Raw genomic sequence first — 22,114 nt, forward strand, 5'->3', positions numbered from 1 at the left:
TCTCCTTTCCCTTGGTACCTTGGGCTCTTGCTCTCTGCATGGCTTGTCAGCGAGCATGTGTACCTCCTCGCCTAAAGGATACTGTGTTAGCACGTTGACCGTTGGAAGAGAAATAGAAATGTGCTCCTTGGACTGCATCCTCTGCCTTCTCCCCAAAATGTTTGGATGAGCCTGAGTTGCTTCCTGGGCTGGCTCGGAGATGGTCCCAGACTGGCTGCGGGCTCCACAGCCTTTTTATCTGCTGGGCTTTGGAGACCCAAAGAGGTTGTGGGAAGAGCTCTGCTGTTGCATGAGCCCAGGAGAGCTGCAACCAGCATGACAGTTTCTTTGGGTAGTCCCTAAGATAGAGGGATGAAAAGCAACCTTCTGCCTTAGCACAGCATCTCAGAGGGGGTTGCTCGTAGCAGTTGGCTGGCAGTGGTCGTCCAGGAGCCATGTCCAAGCTGGGGGAGGGAATCAGTATGCATAGCAGTTGCTCCCTTTCCTTGGCACATTGTTTTTTAAGGGCTGTAGGGTGGAGGGGATTAGACCAAGTTCTTAGGGGAGGAGAATAGCCAGCAGGGGATGGCTGGTCATTTTTGTTCCTTTTGTGGCACAAACAATCTCTCCCTTACTACTCATAGGGGCTCATGAGCCTTTATGATGTTTATTAGGCTGAAAGATTTGGAGACCTCTAGTCTAGATAGCTCTCCAACTGAGAAGGGGAATTCAGGCACTTGTGATAGTGTGGCCAAAGAAATTACAATAAATATTCGGGAAATTTTAGTGTTTGGCATTTGTCAAGAATGGTTTAGCAGAATGAAATCTTTAGTGGAAAGGATGGAAGTCCAGCTGAAATGACAAAGATGTGCCTGGGCTGGCGTTGGCACATCTTCCACACTTCAGGGATTGGAAGGAATTGTGTAATAGCAGCATAATGATCTGCAGAATTGGCTCATTTAAACTTCAGCTGCTTTTGTTTAGGAGGTGGACTTAAAATCTGAAACTGGGTCAAAATCTTTTCTTGCTCTAGAACTAAAAGTTCCGCACGTTTCAGACTTTTGCTTGAAGAGCCCTCTTTCTTATCACTGTTCAACCAGCCCTCCTGGGCTGAATTTCAGCCAGGCAGGTGACCTTGGCCTGCTAGTTCTCATCACTTGGGAAAGTGGTGTTGATCAGGATCAGAAAAGATTTTATAGGGTCTGATAATCACCAACGCATCCTCTCCTGCTGATCGAATCACGGTCCTTGGTCCTCTTTAGGACTGATGGAAACATCTCTCTAAGACAAGCAGCTGAGCAGGCACTGTGCTGGGGGTGTATTCACTCTTCTGGATTCTTACCACATTTTCAGTGAAGGTCAGCGTCAGAATTTTATCACTTCGTGAACTTGCCCTAAACTACCAGGGAGACAGAATTTTTCCTCAGCAATACAGTTCTTCCAAAAAATTAAGCCCAAGTTTTTGTGAGCAGTATCCTGAGAACTGTTGCGGCCCCATATCTCCTCTGCTTGCAGCAGAGAATAAAATCCCCAAAAGGTTTTTTGGGTGCAACTGCATTTCCAACAGTAAATGAAGATTCTTCTTCCTGACTGCAGGTGCAGCTGCTCACAGACATGCATGGCCTCCTGATGTCCCGGGATTGGCCCCAGTCAAGGAAATGTGCAGATGCTTCTTTGTCCCAACCTGTTCCCTAACTTTTCCCAGGGAATACACCCTGGGGGGAGATTTGCAAGGTTAGTGTCGGGAAATAGCTGCTTGGGAAAGCCCTGTTTCTTGCTACTGGAGAAAGCAGCCTGATTAATTATTCTGATTGCTTGTCTGGACTGAGGTAGACTTCCAGTGGTGAGACTGAGAGAAGCTGTGAGGTTGAAGATTTGGAGGTCAGAAATTACGGCCCTTCGGCAGGCAATCCCACCAGGCAGTCAACCTGCTGCCCGCAGGCAAGTAACAAAGTGATCCTGCACGTGGAGGATCTCCGTAAGTCACCAACAGTGGAATTCATTAATTCATTTATTATTTGCTTAAAGCTGCACAACAGTTGCATGTCTGCAGCATACATAGACATCTATTACCATCTTGAGCAGAGAAGATGATGCCATTGAGCAGTTGCTGTGTTAGCAACATGCACGTGCAAAACAGAAGAGTCTCTCTTTGCTCACTTAACTCACAGAGTGAATTTTACATCATACTGTGGGTATACACATAGTCCAGAAAGATCAGTCCTAGAATAAGAACCACTGGCAAATATTCTCTCTTCCTTGGATGTGACAAGGTACCAGCAGCAAAAGTTGGCAGCCAAGTCTCTCTGCTGTTGCGTCGTCTCATGCAAGAATCTCACAACTGCAGATGCAAATGTGCAGGCTCAGACGTTGGTGTCACAAGCTCCTGCATGTTTTGATTAATTCATCTACAGTTTTCACACGCAGGTTTGGGGATGGCTGCTTTCATCAACTTTGTGATCAAAATGTATGCCAAGGATATTATGACTCACGTTACAGACTTGCTTGTAGCTTTGCGGGGGGGGTTAATAGCGATTTTAAAATATCACTCATTTACTATATAGGAGGAGCTGGCGGCAATGGCTATAGTCATGGTTGCCTAACATTTCCCATTATATAAAACTTTGTTGTAGTTGCTCATATCTTTATCAGACTGTATTGTTTGGTATTCTTCCACACTGAGATTCTGCCTAAGGCTGAATTATTTTGGCAAATTTTAGCAAAAACAGAGGGGGAGGAAATTACATTGTTTTGCTCATGTCAGAGTCTTACAATTTACTTTTCATTGATAACCTTCCAGCTTTCATGCTTTGAAGCAGGGGTGTACCGTTTGGCAAGCAGGTTGCTGGAGGTGGGAGGGGCGCTGGCAGCTTGAACATACCTTTTGCTGTCCATGTGAGAATCCATCCAATTTGATTAAATTGTAAGCCTGTGACAATTGCATGAGCTCTATAGTAGACGGTTTAAAAATTTGGCAGCCAGTGTATCTGAAAAGTGCGTTTGATGATGCTCATAGCTAAGACTTCACAGACTGGAAAGTGCGATTCCTGTTGCTGCTGCTGATGATTCTGGAGTCTCCCACACTCATTGTTAGGTGAACCGGCTCTTTTCTCTCATCCTCCAGGAAAGGCACTCAGCAAAAAAAAAAAGGCATTTTCAAGCAGTGATGGGGAGGAGGTGAGGAAGGTGAGATCCTCCAGCGGTGAGCAGGTGATGTTGGGAGCTAGCAAGAGACGAGGCTGTACAGGGTATTGAAACTGGAAAGGGGTTTTCCAATGCTTCCCGGAGTTTTCAGGTGCTGTAGCTGAAGCTGCCTGTTTAGCCTTAGTTCAAGCCTATTATGCAGAAGGAAGATACTGCTGAACCACTCATCTCAGCCAGTTTTGACAGGGGGTGAAATTCCCCTTTGTGCAAATGAATGGCAGGTTAGAGGAGAGAAACCCTGTTCACCTCCGAGGGGGAGGGCTGTGAGCTGACCCTAACTGTATGATTGAACCCATATAGCTGAACAGGGAAGAGAGGGGCTGGGGATGTTTGCCCCATGTAGACATGGGACGGTGTAAGTCTGATGCATGGTGCTATCACATGGCGTTTCGTAACTTTCTCTGCTCTTGTAGCTACTTAGCTACTTGTCGATGTGTGATCATAGACTCTTTTTCTTTAGGCCTCTTGCTTGTTCAGTGCATGGGATGGCTAGTGCCAGAGGAACTAACAGAGAAGGTAGGAAGGAAAGTGTACAGGGCACCTGCATTACCTCTTCCATCATTGAAAGGCCTTGCAGTGGAAGAGGCAGAAGATGCAAGCAGAAAAACACGGGTGCTTCTGTGCTGGTTTCTGCCAGAGACATCCTGTAAGACAGCTCTTCTCCCTGGGAGAGAGTCATCATGCATGCCTTAACTTTCTGTGTGCAACTTAAGAGCCAGATCAGACTTACCGATGTGCTGAGCATGCATCAAGGCAGAAGTCTTACAAAAATGCTGAGTGTTAGGCCCAGAGCATTTCAAATTGAGCATCCACATTTTGAGAAAATTTTGACAATTTCAACATTGCAGTTGGCTTTTGGTACATAAGAGGATAACAGCTTTTCCTTCCTCCAGAATAGTAGCACAAATAAATACAAGATTCACTTGTGAAAATTGCTGTAGAAGAATCTCCAACAAAGTGAGTAATGCTGCATTCAGCATGAGATTTGGGTGATGTAAAAGTTCAGAGAGGGGGAAAATAAGGATATCAATCCATTTATCCTGTGCTCTGAGCAGATGAGGTTCTGCAGAGAGTAGTGCAGGATCAGTAACAGATAGTGTGATACATGGGCACAAGACAGGTGAGTAGAAGATAACTTTTTTTCAAAACTGTAGATTGCTTTTCCCTGCTGTCTTAAGGAGAAAACGTCTAAAGCAATGAGGCATTTTTGTATTACCTACTTGGTCAATGAAATCCTGTATGTATAGTATGGCACATACGTGCTCTGTAACAGATGGTATGTTTGTGTCACGCAGATGGGCTCCAGTGTTTCACAGCTCTTGTGGTCCATGCCCTACCCAGAAAACAGCCTTTTCCTTCATCCGCAGGATTCCATTTCTAATTATGGCAGCTGGGATGATTGCAGCACGTGGCAGTGGGTCAGACTAGCCGTGGTGCTCTGCTCCGGGCTCCGCTTGCTATAGAAGAAGAAAATGGTAGCAGCAACACATCGTGTCAGCCGGAGGTGATTTGAGGCCCATCCACTGCCAGTCAACATGCTGAATTAAACCAGGTCTCAGCACTGGGTCTCTCCCCAAGTGTGACTTTTGCAATGGGCCTGTGCTGACTTCAGTGTCTGGGAAGGTGTCAGCTGGAGCTGGAGCATTTAAGTAAGATCTCTTCTCCATGTAGGTTTTCTGCAGAGATCTGGCCCCAGCCTCGTTGTTATTCAGAGCACTTAAAAGTCTCTCCACACCTCCCCATTTTCACTAATTATCGCAGTGTCTTTGGGGCCTCCCTCCCCTGTTGAGTTTGGTTGGGTGTCAGCAAATACCTTGTACTCAACTTCTGGAGTGAGTAAAAAGAGATCAACGGAAATAGAGTTTGATCACCTAGCCGTCTGTCTTTAAGAAACTGAGGTTAAAAAAAAAATACAGTTGTCTTTTATCTGAACAGTGGCTAATTTATTTAGAAAAAAAAGCACATTGCTTGCATTGTCACTTATTTTTCCTAAATGGAACCATCAACTGGTTTTAATTCTATAAAGATATGTAGGAATGGAACGAGAGTTCAAACAGCTCTTTTACAGCACTTTAAATGGACATGGTACTTCATATATATCCCCACAATAATGCATACCAGATGAAAAGATACTGTGGAATTTGTGTAATAAAGGTAAAAGCCCATATATCTGCCTGTTCTAATGAATGAGAATCAAAACAGAAGAATTCAATAAGGCAAAAATAACAACAAACCCCAGCACAGTTCTTGAAGTTGAGTTTCACTTGCTGTAAAATGCACCGAGAAAAACAAGCACAGGACTTCCCTGAGCAGTGGCCAAACATGGTAATGGGATGGACTGCATATATAAGCCTCCCGATGGCTGCCCTAACGCTCTCGTGGTACAGTTAAAGGTATTTCATCTCCTCTCTGGTCTGGAGTTTAGCTGGACCTTCTGGTATTGCAGTGTCCCAGGAGCTTCCTTGTGAGCTTCTGTGCAATTTGTCTGTAAGCAACTCTTTTTTTAATGTTTTTTTTTCCTTCCTTGCCTCCTTTAGCTGTTTTTCACATTTTAATATCCATTTAAATGAGGTGAACTGTTTCTTGCACCTTGAACTATTTAGTGAATACCTCTGGAGATGTTGTCACCTTCAGGAGCAGAGCATGCCCAGTGGGGTCCTTCTAGTTATGGTCAAGGTATACGCAGAAAGTAGACATTGCTAACCAACCTGCGCTGGCTGGCTTCGGATGCTGATCTCCATCTTTCTCACTGCTGAATTCTTTGCTCTTGGTTTGCCAGTCAGCCACCGAATTTAGATCAGTTTGTAAAAATACAGCCACAAGAAATGAGAAACTGAATCCACTGATTTCATTCATCATTTTTAAATATGACTTTGTGTGACCTCAATGCAGCGATTGATGGTTTGGCTTCCAGGCCTGCCTGGAGATGCAAGGTTCAGTGACTGTCTAAAAACTAGGACTGTGAAAGAAGACTTCATTCTGCACCACCTAAGGAGAAGGTACTTCAGTCCTTATTTAAAAGGAAGTCTGACTGTAGCATCTTCACAAAACTAACTTCCCTCTGTATTCCTGTTTTCTGGGGACAGCAGCAAGTTATTTGCTGTTAGTCTGCTAAACTCTTAAAAGAAAAAGAAAAAAATTATCTCTAGAAAAGGAAAGATCCTTTTTAACAGCATCTGTCTCCTTTAGAGACACTTTCTGTGTGGTTCATTCCTTGTGGTTGTTGTTATTACAGTTCTTCTGGGGATTTGTCATTGCTGTCAACCTCTAATGGACCTTGTCAGAAGGATAGCATGACTCAGTCTGCCCTCATCTTGCCCAAACCACTGCGTTATATTGGCCAGGTCGGTTTGAGCTGAGAAGGGAATGTCAGATTAAAAGCTCCCAATAGAGACCAGGAGACCGAATTAGGATTTATACATTTGTTGTGATGCTGACATCTCTTCAGAGCTGAGCTGCAAATGATAGAGCAAGTTTAAAAGCTTTTCGCGGCTTGCCAGTATTTTGTTGTTGATACAGCCTGACGTTTGTTAACATGATCCAACAAGTATCATTTAATGACCCTATTTGGGGAGCTTGCGAGACTCCAGAGGACTGCTAGAGAAGCTCTGTTTCATGGTGCTGTTACTTCTGAGACCTACTTATCTGTCATGGTTGCAGTCAACTGATGCTTATGAACTCCTGCTTATTATAAAGTACTGATTGGAGGCAGAAGTCTTTGGGGGGGATATCTTCTTTTCTGTCCTGATTTAATGGTATCTTGACTTTAAACTTAAATGTGTTCCCAAGATAGAAGTAAAGTTAAATAAGGCTTTGCAGGAATTTTTAATGCGGAGGTATGAAACATCTTTGTGAAGGCCTTTTGCTCAACTGAATTGTTTTTTCATGTGCTGCCAATATCTGATCCCACTTCTTGACCTTTAATATACACTGAGAGAGAAGATTAGGATGTTTCTAATCAGCTGAATCTCCCCTCTGGGAGCATTATTAAATCCTGACTCTCAGCTTTATCTCTGCCAGGTCTTGCCAGCCCTCTGTGTTTTTGGTGTTGTTACCAGCTGAGGTCGGAGTTCGGTCACCTCAAAGGTTCTTGTTCAATTGGGGGAGTTTCTTGGATCCTTTCTGTAGGAGTTAAGACACCAATGAGCAACTCTGCTTGGAGGCAGATCTCTTTGTTTCATGTGCGTTGGTGAGCCAGACCTTATTCAATGAAATGAAGAAGTGGGGGGGTTTTGTGCAGGATTATTGCTAATCCTACCCACCTCATCATTAGTAGGGCTTTGTCAAAGGCCTTTGGGAACAAACCTGGGTGGTTTTGAGGTGCTAAGTCAGGTGCCTCATAGATGTTCAAAATATTACATCAACTGGTTTCTTCTACCACCCAATTTTGTAATTTCATTAAAATACCAAATTTGTTGGCAGTAAAGTGGTAATGAGTATTGAGTTTCATGCCGTTGTTTCGATAAGGATTTAAATGAGGCTAGCAAGCCTGCGGTCATGCGGCTCAGCTTACATTACGTGGCCCAGTGATACAAGCAAATAGTTTAATGTCAAAGCTGCAACTAGTCTTTGTAAAATGGAGCCCCCTTGAGTTGCATATCTTCCCCTTTCATTTCATCTATCAGCAACACCACTGTTGTGATTTAAGGATCCAGAAATTTATCCCTGAAAGCAATCCAGACAATGAATTGCAGTGCTGGGATTTATGCCCTCCTGAAGAGCTTCAGTGATCTAAGGAAGGACTGAGCCCAGGCAGTCTTATTTGCTCTTTGATTCCAGTGGCTCCCATTCCCCAGTATGGTCCATGTCCCTTCCCCGTCCCATGGTGTCAAACACTCCAGAGGTTCCATAGGTATGTAGGAAGGAGGGGGATGGTCTGGAGTCATTGGTCAAAGCTAGATGCTTTGTTCCCATCCAAAAACTTACTCATCCTACAGGCCCTGGTCTTAAGTTACTGAGCTTGCAGAGAAATCTGCTCGTAATTTCATTCTTGCAAGCCCTTTCTTGTTGAGCAGAAATTTTGGCAAAGGAGGGTCGAGGCACTGGAGAATCCCCAGTTCTGCCTGGTTATACCAGGCCGCCTCAGATCTTTCCTTGGAACGAGCAGGCAAGAGGAAATACTTTCCATTTCAGAGAAGCGTGGACAAACAACGTTGCTTCAGATGGAGAAGAAAAGCGGCAGACAAAGTTAGAGCACTGAATCCTGCTAGCCAAAAGCATGCTCTTGCCTTTATTCAATCATTCCTGGAACACAGTGTTCTTATTGTATTCCTCCTCACCCCGCTCAGCGCCTCTCCTTGGGCTCAGGACTCGAAGATACCCCGACCACAATGCTGGCAGGTTTGGGGAAGTTAAAAAAAGCATCAGATGCATCTCGGAAATGGACCCTCTCCCTCTCCTGACATTAGGTAAACGTGTTTTCTGAAAACCTGGATCCCGTTAGAAAGGTTCCCGCTGTCTGGAAAACAAAGTACTCGCTTGCCTGGTTTAGTCATTAAGTAAATTTGTGGTTTGGTTGAGACGAAAAATAATGAAGAAAAGCTGTTGAAATCCCAGGATTAATTTGATAGTTTGCAGGCAGTGGTGTTTTCAAGTGGAGCTGCTGCCTTCTTTAGCTTATGAGCAGACCCAGGTATAAACCTGGGCTTCCATTTCTCCCCGTGCCTCAAAGGCAGGCATTTGGAAGTAATTTGTTTCACGAAGGCCCTCGCCACGCAGGCGAGGGGGATGCTCTGGGCTGGAAGCCGTGTTGTGTGGGTGTCTGCACGGCCAGCCAGTGGCTGGAAAGCTGGGAGATGCTTTCGGCTGCTTACTTCATCTGTGGAGGGAGCAGCATCCTGGGCTGCAGGCAGGGTGGGAGGAAGGCACGGATGGTCACTTGCTTGGCATGATGTGGAAAGCTCTGAACGGTTGGGGGGTTTGCTGATATTTTTACATCTGCGACATGATAGTTGTATTGCCCCTTCTGGGAAGAACCATTTCCCCTGCGACTCCTTTACATCTCCCAGCTGCCTTGCCTGCCTTCCCAGGGAAGGGAGACTGTGGGGCAAAGGCAGAGGAGCCCGTGCAGAGACCCCTGTAGCTCTTTGCAGAGTGTTTCCCCTCTCCACTGGCCCCAATTTTCTTGGGAGAATCACCTGGGAAAGCAGAGAGCTGGGAGCTGGCACTGCTGCATGGTATCTGAAATGGCTACTGTGTGTGTTCATCCACTTAAGCACATATATATATAAAATCACTTGCCGTATTAAACATAGATGTCATTTCAGTCTGAGAAGCCAATTAGCAGAACGGAAAGGTCTTGCCTATCAGCCTGTTGGTGAATTTTCCCCAGCTCTAGGTTTGAGCAGGGGGAAGGAGACTGCATTATCAGTCTCTGTGCCTCTCTCCATGCTAGCAAGCCCTGTGGCCGAGGGAGACCACATTTGGAGGGTCGGGGGGGGGGGGGGCGGTGAGGGCTCAGGTCCCACTCATTTCAGGGGGATTTGCTGTGGGCTGTTCTCACCCAAACCCTTGGGCAGCTGGAGCACACTGGGAATGTGCTGGGACCATGGCATCCCCTGCCTGGTGATAGGAACCCGAGCTGGGCATGCTGCAAGGATCATGTAGACAGGCCCTGTGATTTGAAAAGATTTCTATTTATTTTAATGCACATCGTGACCTTAAAGCACATCGGTGTTTCTGTTCTGACTTTCCTCCTTGTGCATGTGATCCTGGGCAGGACCTCTCTCTTCTGGGTGTCAGGAGGATTTGGTCCTCGGGGCCAAGGTCCTCTCACTGCGTTCAGGATGCATTTTGATGTCAGTCACAAATTTAGTTATTAAGGCAACTTTTTTCTGGCAACATGTATGGATGTTCAGCACATCCCTGTATGAGCTTGATTCTGTCTCTTTCAATAAAATATTAAAAATAATTCTCCTATGGTGTATTGTCTGACAGAGGCCATGACATGGAGGGAGGTGTGGCTTATGGGTGGGAGCAATGTACCCTCGATATCCAAAATGCACACAGGAGATTTTGGGTTTGCCCCAGTTTTGTAGCTTCATAAGTCACTACAGAGGCTTTTGAATGACTGATGGAGCCAGGCTGCTCCAAAGCAGTAAGGCTCTTGTTCAGTCACAATTAATGCAGTCAAATATCCTGCATATTTTACAGAAAATGTCCATATTTAATGTCAATGGCTAAGGATTCATATTAATCATGTCATCATTCAAAAAAACAAACAAAAACCCCCTATGTTTATGGTATAATTTCAGACCAATATGTTGAAATGAATCTAAGCAGATACCTGTTATTGTTAGATATGGAACAAAATGTTCTGTGTCGTTCACTTTATTTCAGGAAGATAATCCAAGCGTCCTGTTAATTGATGTGCAGGCATTGTGTTGCCCATATTTTCTCTTATTTTAATTCATTTCTTGTGCATTGAGCCATTAAATAAATGAGGGGTTTGATCTTATTCTAGGAAAGATGTGCACTGTTTTTAGGAGAGACTTGACTTTGTGTGTGTCAAAATTGGGTTTTTACGGTTTTGATTTTAAATCTGTGACTAGTGGACAAAATACAGTATTACGCTGGGGTGATGAATTAGCACAGCCTTGCCTCTGTTGGGAAGGAGGAGCTGGGAGGGCTGATTTGTAGATGCAGAGTCAGATGAAATCTTGAGGGACTCATTCTGCAGTTTCCTTGGAACACAGTGGTTGCATCCTGTTGTCTGAAGGCGGTTAGGGTGGCGATAGGGCAATACAGCCACAATATTTAGCCTATCTAGTCTTTATTTGCCTCCTGAAGCAAACCATTTATTTCCTGTATTTCAGCTTCCTTCCTAGATTCTGACAAATTCTAAACCACTTTTCTCACCCAGCTTGCTGTATCCTTGATCTAAATTATTGGTTTCAATTAACACATCTTCTGTACCTTAGTCCTGCCTGAGAAGTAGTGTGTCCTTGGTAGATGCAGAGGAGTGAGAAATTGGAAACTCTTGGATTTAGCTTTTGTAACTGTACTTTAATACTTCAGAATAATTACTGAAGCTCACCATGAAATAATCTTCACGTAGTCCTAAAATGGAATTGAATGCCTTAGAATAAAAGAGAAGAAGAGCCCTTATCTGTACTTTTAGTTACGTTTTTATTTATTTCCCTTCTTCCTCCAGCGTGGGAGGATGAATAAGCACGGAAGAAGATACAGATTTGCAAAGGCAAGGAGTGCTAAAGAGCGTCGTTTTTTTTATCAGCTTTTAAAAGCCAGACTGTAATCATAAATTCCCTGATAGCTGGAGCATACAGAAGTCGTCTTTAAGCCTACAAGTGACAGGCTGCTGTTGCTTTTCAAACTTCAGATTTCATTTTTTTGTAAGACACAACTTTGATCTGGTTCCTTTGTAATGCTCTGCAGAGCGCCGGGGCCGCTGCGCTCGCCGGCTGCAGGGCTGGAAGTGAACTTTCTTGGCAAGAGCCATCTGGAGACCTCAAAGAACAGATTAACTTGTCCAGAATTGATGTGATCTTTGAAGAAGCTGCCCTTGCCTAGAACACATGTGATTATCTTGACATTGGCAGTGATAAAGTTAAGATGCACAGCAGTATCTGAGTACCTGGAGTAATTGGGAAGAGTTTTAAGTGCAGCAACCCCGAGGATCTGCAATCAAATTATCAGCTAAATCCCCAATTTTAACCTCTTGAGCAGACTTGGCGTCTTTAGTGCAGGTTAAATCCAGTCAGGAGTAAAGGTTTCAGCTTTGCATCTTCATAGACGTTTTGTTCTTGGCTCCAAGAATTGGTGATGATGTATTGGGGGATGCTGTGAATGCTTTAGGACATTTCTAATAGTTTTATACCCAGTATGGTGCAACTTTTGTGATAGGTGTTGGTACCATGGATTGGAAACGGAGACTTTTCCATTCAGGTGGTAGATTAATGTAATCTTGTAAATCAGACTTCTTGGTGGATGCTGTTCTAATCCCTTGTTAAAGGTGACCCTGCTGCTGGGACACTCTTGTCAGCACATGCTATTTAAATATGCTGAAGGGATTTGCTTTGGCTCGTACATCATAAGCTAACATGTGCACCTTTTAATTTGATTGACTGGTTGTGATAATGAAATGTGGTATTGCATGAAGGATGTGACAGTCACCCGCTTGTTGGTAGGTGTATGTATGGGAAGTAAGAGAGCTCTGCTTGTGTCTGGCCAGCCAGAGACTCAGCGAGCTGTCATTTTGGAAGCTTTTTTTTTCTTTTTCTTGGATGGAAGTACATAACTTTTTAAATGGAAAAATTAATTTTTTCACACTGAATAAATGGGACGTGTGAAAATAATGAGCTGCAAGGATGTCTCAGCATTAGACTGCATCCTCCCAATCACAAAGGCAAAATGACCAGAGACACCAAATAAGAGTAGCGCTTAGTGCTGGTTTCCTCCTGCAAATGTAGTTCTGGAAATAGTCATCTTCAAAAACACAGTCCTGTAAAAGTTTGAACTGAGTTGTCAGAAGTTGGTGTGAAAAAGCAGGGTGGGAGCAGAGACTCAGTAACTAGGTCTCATTGGGTTGCAGCCCTGGTCTGTGGTGTCTGGGCACCATCCCTCAGCTCAAACACCACCCACCAAAAGAGGAAAGGTGGAATCATGTCCTGCCACGAGGTTCCTCACTGCTGTGCAGGAGGGAGGGTATCGCAGCTGCTCAACCTGCCATCAGCTGTGGTGAGAGATCTTGAGTTTCTGCGGAGCCCGTTTTGGGGTGTCCTTCTCTGGGACTTGCCAACATCCCCACATCTCCTGCAGCTCAGCTTTCCAAGGCAACTCATGCAGTTTGGGTGATTATCAGCTGCCTCATGGCTCAAGCTGTCTAGAAAATGGGATATCTCCCATGTCATAAAAATTCAGTGCTAGAGCTGGAGGAGATGGTAGCAATGAAAACTGATGAATCTGATGAGCTTCCCTGTTAGACTGGGAGCTGCTCCAGCTACACTGGAGCTGCTAGCAGAATTAGGAAGACCATGTCTCTCAGACCTGCAAATAGAGCGTTGTGCAACCCATTCCCTCCAGTGAAAATTTAAATTCTACAGAAATCAGTTGCCTAGAGGCCTTTCATCTCCAAGGAAGTTTCCTTCTTGCCTTAGTTTCCCGCCCCCTGCCCCGGGCTTGATGAAGCACATCATTGAAGGAGGTACGTAACTGTTGAGAACTGAAGGGAGTGCCATGTGCATTTGGCTTTGTAAGCAGGATCTGTGAGATCTTGCTCCCACTGTGGATGCTGAAGGTGATGCAGTTCTTCCCCAGAGCATGCTAGCCCTACGTTTTTCGCATAGAGCAAGGAGTAGCATGTTTGGCAAAAAGTGGGGACTTTGCATCTTTGATTTAAAATTGAAATAGCCATCAGGTGAAGCTGTGTGAAGGAGACTGGGGATCCCAGGCTGGAAGGAAAAGGGTGCCCTTAGGGAGTCGCGATGCAGTGGGAACTCCAGTTAGGGCAAGAGGACTGAAGAGGACCTCATCTCTCTTGTCACTTACACTGAAGCTCCAAGATCTGACAGTGCTAATGTTCAAAGCGCTGTGTGCTGATCTTGGTTGGAGGAGTGGAAGATTTGGGGATGGGATGCAGCCAAGACAACATGCAAAATAAATTCTGAACAGGTAGAAGGAAGCCCAAAGGAGATGCTTGCTGCTTTTCTGCAACAGTTTTGGCCCTTGTCAAGCATTACCAGAATTTACAGTGATCAGTGGAGGGCTTTATGCAAAGAAAAGGCAGCTGGTCAGGTTGACTTACTTGGGTCGCTGTGATCTCTATTATAATTGTTCCCTATGTGATTATTTTGAGGGTTGAGCAACTGAGAGCTGCAGAAGAGACGTGCAGCTTTATTTCTGCGATGTGTGAAATGTTTTGTGTTCATTTCAAAAACGTTCATTGCTCTTTTTGTCTAAAAAAATAAAATAAAATTCCAGAAGTCTGCAGGAATTGTTGTGAAGTCTTAACTTTAAATGCTCACCTTTCCTTTTATCACCCTTATCAGCACGTAGAGCTTGGTATGTGAGGTTTTTAGCTGACATTTCAAATCGCCCTGAGTGTGCCTGTATCCCTTTTAAAGCAGCCTCCCCTCCCAGATCAGAAATGACCAGGTTTTTTTGTTAGACTCCATGTTCCTTTAATGTTTTCCTCCTAATAGATGTTGAAAGCGTTCTTCAGAGGCACGGCACAGAACATTCAAATAGTGATACGAGCCAGCTGAAGAGAGTTGTCAGGGAGAGGGAACATTAGGAGAAGGATTGAATACAGATGGATTCCTCAAAAGTAATGTAACCTGTTATGATTGCTTTGAAATCCTATACCCTTTCCATCTACTTACGCTTACTGAAAGTTTACATTTGCATTGATGTATTAGAGGCAGAGCTAAAATGGAAGTAATCCCTGTTGTATACATGCTTAAGTGTGTAATTTTAGCTAAATACAACAGTTGTGACCAAACTCTTTCCTGCATCCTCAGTGGGAAGCCCACAGCCATGGAGTGCTGCAGGAGAGCCTGTCCATCCTGACTCCTCTGGAGGGGCCAGGGACCACCCAGCATCCATCTGCTCGCTCTCGGTTCCTTCAACCGTCTCAGATCCATACCCAGCAAACTCTAGAGATGCTCTCTGCTGCTGTGTCTTTGTATCAGCAGACACAAAGGAGAAATTGATTGATCTGTGCATTTTATTCTATATATCATAGTGCTTTCTTAATATACTGCTAGAATAATCCATGCCTCTTCCAGAGTGTCCTGGCAGAAGGTCCACTAGAAGTTGGTGGTATATTTTAATTGGGTTATCCAAAAAGCATCCTCTCTTTGCCTGCAGGGAAGGCCTGAGCTATCCATCATTCCTGCCTCAATTTAAGAGGTTGTATCAGCCTCCATCATGCAACTGTCACATCGGATTTGACAGGAGTGTTGCACTGCACAGTGCTCCTTTAATATTCAGAACTGACCATTATGCAAGGGGAGAACTGGTGAAGGGGGGCGGGTAAGGTTTTCACTTATTATACCTTGCTTTTTAGGGTGAACTTGTTCAATTTATTTCCAGCCTTAAATATTTGCCCTAGAAAGCTGTTCTGAAATTTGATAGAATATAGAAATAAGGTTGCTCCGGTGCATGTTTACAGTGACAGAAAGTTTGTGTGCTAGATGTCCGTGGTGACTCGCCATCCCAAGGGGCCCGTAAGCATTTTTATCCAACTGACTCTATCGCACCCGAGCATGGAGAAACCTCACAAGGCTCCCTTTTCCTCAAACAGTTGTGAAAAACCTCAGCTCACTCAGTTTTGAATGCTCTTTGCACCACTTTGCAACTATACTGAGCTTCGACATCCGAGGAGAAATAGCTTGCAGTTTTTGTTGGTTTGTGGCAAGCAAAATATTAGTTTTCTCTTTGTGATAATAGGAGAGTGATTTGTTTCTAACTGACCCCATAATGGACCTAAACCAATATGATTTTTCTTAGTGACCAGTGAACATCTACAACCCCTTGTATTACAAGGAAAATTGGTTCTGTGTCTAGGAGCAGAAGGGCAGGGTGAATAGGAGCTACATGAGCAGTGTGTTAGCTGAAGGCTATAGCCCTGTTGAATTCAGGTTTTAAAATACTTTGGTAATGCTTCCATCCTTGTACACCGAGTATCATATTATACATAAATCATTCTGAAAACCTCCACCTTAAATGGGTTGTCTGCTAGTCCCAGTTCATATAGTGGCTGTCCTGCACTTATACTCCATACAAATAGGCAGAAACTGCCAACTTTTCCCTTTGATGGTGTCTTCTTCGCATCCGGTCCTTCCATCTGTGCATTTCTCATGGGTTTCCTTGTCTTATCTAAATGTAAACTCATCAGGGCAGGGACTGTTTTCTGTTGTCTTCGGACTTTGACCACTGCAGTACAGCCAGAAAAGCTTTTCACGACAGAACAGGGAAGCACAAATTGCATGATGTGTCCTCCTTGGAGGTGTTTGCTCAAGGTCCATTGCAAGCCACATCAACTAGGCACCAGTTACTGAGTTACTAAATAAAAGATCATGCTGATGAGCTTCGTGATCTGAATTAAAACAGGACTCTGATTTTCGGAGCTGGTTACAGAGCTTGAAAAACCCAGGAATTCTTCAAGATAGCTTACAAATGCTGCTCTTCATGCAGAGGGGTAGGCAGGGAGAGCGGGGGATTAAATGATGCTGTGTTGGTGCGTTGGTGTGAACCTTTCAGCTTGTTCTTCCTTCTGGCAAATTGCAAAATGACTTGCAGGATGCCTGCATGGCCTGACTGTCCTGCGGTGTAGCAGAGCTGGAGGCACGTTGGCAGCAGTAGCTTTTCTATGCCAGTGGCAGAGTTGGCATGAAGGAGCTCTTGCCTGCTTGTTTCACAGGCTGCTTCACCGTTAATGCAGGTCTCCTCATGAGCAAGGAACTCGCTTCCCAAGTTAGCTCACGCAGGCGGTCTCTCTTCCAGTAATTTTGTTGAAGAGAAGGAGGTTGGCCTACTTGCACGTGTACTTGAATAACCTGTCTGCAGGACAAGGCATGTGGTTGTGTACAAACTAGCCTCCATAGATCCCTGAACAGATTGTCCGTTGGAAAAGCCGGTGTGATTAGATGGTCCTTCCTGGTGGAATTTGCAAGTGTTTGATGTACCCAAGTGTGACATTTGAGGTCGGCTTTAGGTAGCGCGTTGTAAGCAACAGCGATTTCTTGCTTTAACTCCCTCCCTTGGCAAACATGTTGGAGTAGAGAGGGATGTAAAAGCAAGTATAGAATGGGTGAGCCGTGCTACACATCCCTTACCATTGGAAGAGTAGAAGCTTGTTTTGACTAAAAAAATGCTGTCTTATTATCTACGTATTGGGTTTAGATGTCCTGCCTTGCTCATAGAATGACAATGCTAAGCAGTTAGCCCGTGGACACCATAAATCCTGATGGGAACTGGACTTCTTCCATATAGTCTTGTTCCCTCCCTTCTTCATCTCTACAGTATCATCTTCATTACTCCATGAATTCCCTTTTGCTTCCAGTTATGAGTCAAATTGTTCATGGTTCTATCAGTGCAGCTTAGTATGAACACAGCTTATTCTGTAGCCTGTCACCGATGCTGGGGCTCCTGGCAGAGTCCTTCTGCCTAGTGATGCAGAGTAAAGGTCAAGGTTGTGTCCTAATTTGACTCTCTCATTTTTCTTGCAGGCATGGGTCATGGAGAGAGCCTGTTAACCCTTACTATGTCAACACGGGCTACGCTTTGGCACCAGCGACCAGTGCCAATGACAGTGAGCAGCAGAGCATGTCCAGTGATGCCGATACGATGTCACTGACAGACAGCAGCGTGTAAGTAACTCCGATCTTGGGTGGGACAGTAAGTGAGACAGCAGCATGTTTGTTTCTTTAGCGGTGGTGCTGCTGTTGTGTTGGTCTGGGGGAGGCTTTGCCATAGCTGGTGTTGGGGGGAATATTTGACTAGACCAAGGTCATGATCATTCTTGCTTTCTTTTCAAGCGGGGTTGTTTTGTCACTGTGCAGGCTACTCAGCCTTACCGGTCTTGGGAACGTTTGCAACATAAAATATTTTGAGTGAACTAAAATAAATCATGCTCAGTCAGAGTTCCTGCAGTGTTTCTTGCCAGATGCAAGAAGCATTGGAAATGTTGGATGGCTTTGTAGTAAGTGATTTGAGATATAGTACCTTCTGAATGTCAGACAGACCTTTCTACTTACCTGGGTACTTCTCCTCTTGAGGCTTTTTTTGCCAAACTGTGCTCAGTCTGCCCTTGCTCTTCAGTAGGATTGGTGACTGACCAGTTCTAGTTTATGTCTGGTGGCCACTGCACTTTAACACAACTTGTACCAATAAGCCCCCGCCAAATCTTTTCTGCTTTTTTCTCATTCTGACCCTCATGATAGCACCCTGTATCTCACCCATGAGATACGTTCGTTAAAGATGGTCTAAAAAGGGAGAAAAAAAGGGGTTATGAGATTTTGTTGTGACTGCATCTCTGTGATGGTAAAAAAGGATTTGGAGGAAAATATTCAATGTTTGGTCTGTTTTTTAGTAGTGCAAATGCAAAGTGTCTTTCTGTAGAGCAGAAACCCTTTGATTCTTCAAGCGAAAGATGACAGGTTTACAGAATTAGGAGAGGGTTTTATTAACGGCAGTGCTGTAAACACAAAGTCCTCCAAGAGGCTCGTTTAGTGTCACTGTGAATGTCAGGAGCTGTCAGACCTTGTTGGAGAAACTTTCCAGCCTGTGTCATGGATGTTGTTAATGGGCGGTGCATGAATGCGTGACATGTAAGGGGGCTTCTGTGTCTGCTGTGGTGGCTCTATATGAGCTGGTAGCATGCTTGTCTCTGGCTCCACGGAGGCTTGGAGCGGTTTAGGAGCAGCTATTGAGTCCCCTCTGCTCCCTGGCACCAGCTCCTTACACCTTATTCATGTCACGTTGCAAAATGGAGGAGGCAGACCTTGGCCAAAGGGGCATGGGAGGCAGAGGATGCCCCTGGGACAGAAAGCTGTAGAGGACCACTAATTAAAGGCTCCGTTTGATACAATTATAGCTGCTTTGCCACATCCTTCTGCGATTCTTCATATTCATCAGTTTATATGGAGGAGTACTCTGAAGCTAGCAGGGGTCATGTAACTTCTTGTTATCAGGAGAGACAGATGTAAGAACTCTTCAAAATTAATTAGCTCTTAGCACTTCCTTTTTCACTGGTCCAGCAGGCTCACAGGGTTGCACTGATGGTTATACCTGCAATAAGTTGTGATCATTTATGCCAGAGTTCTTCACCCTCCTAATTTTTATTGCAGTAGCCATAATTTATTTCTTTCACAGGCAGAATAATTTCTGTTCGACCATCCTATGCATTCTTTTTTCTTTGCTCCTTTTTCCTTTAGGCATTTTATCCCTCCTATGCCCACCATAGGCTGCTTCTAGGACTTTAATTACCACTGATATGTGTGCTGCCTTCTGCTAATAACTAACCCAATCTCAGTGGTTCATTTTAAGTAAGTTTCAAAAATCATAAGGGTGAACCTGTGATCTTTCTTTCTGTACATTTTAAACTGGATGCATGCAGATTGATCCCCAAATTGGGATTCTGGACGTGCAGCCTTGACCTTTGGCTTACAAAGAATCTGTCTGTTTTCAGCACTTGCTCTTCATTACATGCTTTAGAACTCCAGTACCAGGTTTTGTTCGTTTTTTACATGGCATTGCTGAACCTATCTGCCTCCTGACTTTCAAAGGAATTTTTGCAGAATTGCTCAAGGCAGCAAAAATGAAGAACAACCAGACGCAAGTTAAAGAAGGGACTCCTGCTGCTTGACAAGACTTGCATGTCTCGGTGCTTTGAATTTAGGCCTCCTCTGAGGAAAATGGCAATAAAAGCCTCGTTTGCTGATGAGCGAGGTTCTTCCCTATGTGTGCTGTTTACATACAGCAGTCAAGCTCAATAATGAAGAAATGTGGTTTCTGCTCCCAAGGCAGCACATGAACGGGGTGTGATCCCAAGGCAGAAACCTCTGTGACCCTCCATCAGAGGAGAATGTGTCCAGACAATCAGGATGCAAACGTCAGCTAATTGAGGAGTGCTAATAAACCGGGAAAGCAGGCGGGTGCACAGAGAGCATGGCTTGATGCAAGGCGTGCTCTTGCAGTGTTGGTCAACTCAAGTTGGCGGAGAAGGCAGACACACTGAGCAGTTGCTTGTACTCCCGATATATTGCAGTTGTCACCAGCTCCCTTCCAAGCTTTGATATTGTATCGATTATGGCAAAGTGGGTTTTGGATTTGGCTGCGTGCACAGCCCAGCTATGCAAAGCCGTTAGCAAGGACCTGGGTGATGCTCTGGCCGTCTGGCCTCCTGAGCTGGGGTGAAGGGAGGCAGGCACAGGCTTTTCAGGAGCGCCCAGCTCACCAAAGTGTTTTTAAAAGTCATTTATGTGGTACCAGCTACAAGCACCCTTGCCTAAAAGACAAACTTTCAACAGGATGTCTTTGCAAGCAGTGGTAAATATTATTGTAATGGGTTGAATTTATATAACAAATATGTTATCAGTCCCTGTTGTTTGAGGAGTTTGCTTTTTGAGTGGCTTAAAAAACATTGCTCTTAAATGCCTGCGCTCCACTGATTATTTTTCAGTCTTCCTGTGTCATAGGAATTCCTCTGCCCTTGTAGGCAAAACAGCTCCAGTCCTCTCTGCTGAAACCTGTTTTTATAATCAGCATGGCAGCTGTGTTGTTTTAGCTGGTTTGTGTGGAGGCAAGGTCTGGAGAGGACACGGTGAAAGGCTCCGGCGAGCGCTGGCCCAGCAAGCCTGCCATGGCCGCAGGTGGGGCTGAGTCGCTCACCGCTGGTGTTCGGTGGTGGGTCAGTGGTAGGTTGGGGCTTTGGGGCTGTGCCTCCCGCCCTGGGCTGCTTGGAGCCTGCTCCAGGCTTGCAGCAGCATTTACAGTGCAGTCCTGAACTGGTCTTGCTGTCTTGAATAACCTCCGCATAGGGATAGCATCTTTCCGAAGTGGAGGAGACAGCCTCTGGGTGGGAGGGGTTGTCACAAGAGAGATGCTCAAGGGAAATTAAGGCAAATCTGGGTAGGAAGGCAACAGGCAGAAGCTGAAATGCATTAAATTGCCATGTAATGTTCTAATTCAGATGCAAAAACGCCTTAGGTCCATATCTGTCTTCTCTTTATTTCTGCAAGAGCTTACATGGGTAAACAAGAATAATGTCTCCTCTTTAGCACAGTGTTGTGGTCCAACTAAACAACAATACTCCTTCCTCTGGATCTTATCAAGTGTCTGGTTTATCTTGGTTGGGAGACAGCTTCGCCTTACCCCAGGCGCTTGGGAAGCCCTCAGTGCAGGGTGGGCTTGCCCGGAGGGATGCTCCTTCTTCCCCAATTCCAGTCAAACCTGCTCCACAGTAAGGATGGCCATTCCCTGGAGTAAAGGGGTTTAGGACAGTGGTTACTCCTTCAAAAAAACGTGAGGCTTAAATATTATTCCTCGGATGACTGGCCTTTGGCCAAAATGCCTGGCGATTTTCCCATCGTGCTTCTTAATGTGAGAAAGGTCTTTTGGTGACAGTGGTGCTTTGATAAGAGTAATTGCTAGAAAATATCAGTTTTGCTGTGGATTTGTTTCCTGTCTTCCCTATGGCCAGTGATCCAGAATGACCTTGAGTTCTGCTATATTTAAACAAGTTTAACAGCTTTTTAATTTAAAAGATCCCAAATGGTGATTTCCGACTTGTTAGGGTTAATGGTTGGATTTGGAGATTGTCTACGGAGAAGCAAAGACAGCCCTTGTTAGAAGAGTCCAGCTGCAGAGCCACAGCAAAACCTCCCCGCTCACCAGAGGCTCTTGCAGGTTGATTCAGAGAGGAGAGGAAGCCGCCGTGTTTCCCCAATAGCAAACCAATTGCATTATCATTAAATAAACAATAGAAATACTCTTGCCCCCCAACCCCCTTGCATTTCAGCACAAAGCTTTCTGGTGCTAAAGAAAATCACGTTATGAAACAGGGGAAAACAGTTTGCGAAAGTTTTATTTGAAAAGTAGATGTGCTCTAAAAAAGTTTTGATTTTTATATATATATATATATATTATTTCTCTATCTGTTGAAAATATCTCAAAGCAAGCTACCTGACAAAAGGAAAACAAAAGTACGGTATTGGTTTTCCTTGCTTTCCCCCCATCTATTGAATAAGGTTTTGTTGGGATAAAATTAAAGTGCTTATCTTTGAATTTGCTTCCTCTGGTTGAGTTGGCACAGTACATTGAACGAAGGAATGTTCCAAGTTCAGAGGTGGCATTGGGGAATCTAGTTAAAATGACATCAAAGGCAGCACAGCGGGGCTGAACATGTGTTTGAAGCCGGATAGATTAGAGGCCATTATCAGCCTTTCGCTACTGTGCTGGGAACAAAAGT

The 22,114-nt window shown here is 44.7% G+C and overlaps 1 protein-coding gene across 4 annotated transcripts in view; it reads left to right on the plus strand.

Annotated features, from left to right (window-relative positions):
- AXIN1 (axin 1) overlaps positions 1–22,114 on the plus strand; it is a 75,685-nt gene that overhangs the window by 24,553 nt on the left and 29,018 nt on the right. For all 4 annotated transcript variants that reach the window (XM_052772659.1, XM_052772663.1, XM_052772662.1 and 1 more), the window contains exon 3: positions 17,373–17,513. In XM_052772659.1, coding sequence (XP_052628619.1) covers positions 17,373–17,513 — 141 coding nt within the window. The remainder of the gene's footprint in view (positions 1–17,372; positions 17,514–22,114) is intronic.

This window comes from Harpia harpyja, chromosome 21 (assembly GCF_026419915.1).
Source record: "Harpia harpyja isolate bHarHar1 chromosome 21, bHarHar1 primary haplotype, whole genome shotgun sequence".
Classification (NCBI taxonomy): Eukaryota; Metazoa; Chordata; class Aves; order Accipitriformes; family Accipitridae; genus Harpia; species Harpia harpyja.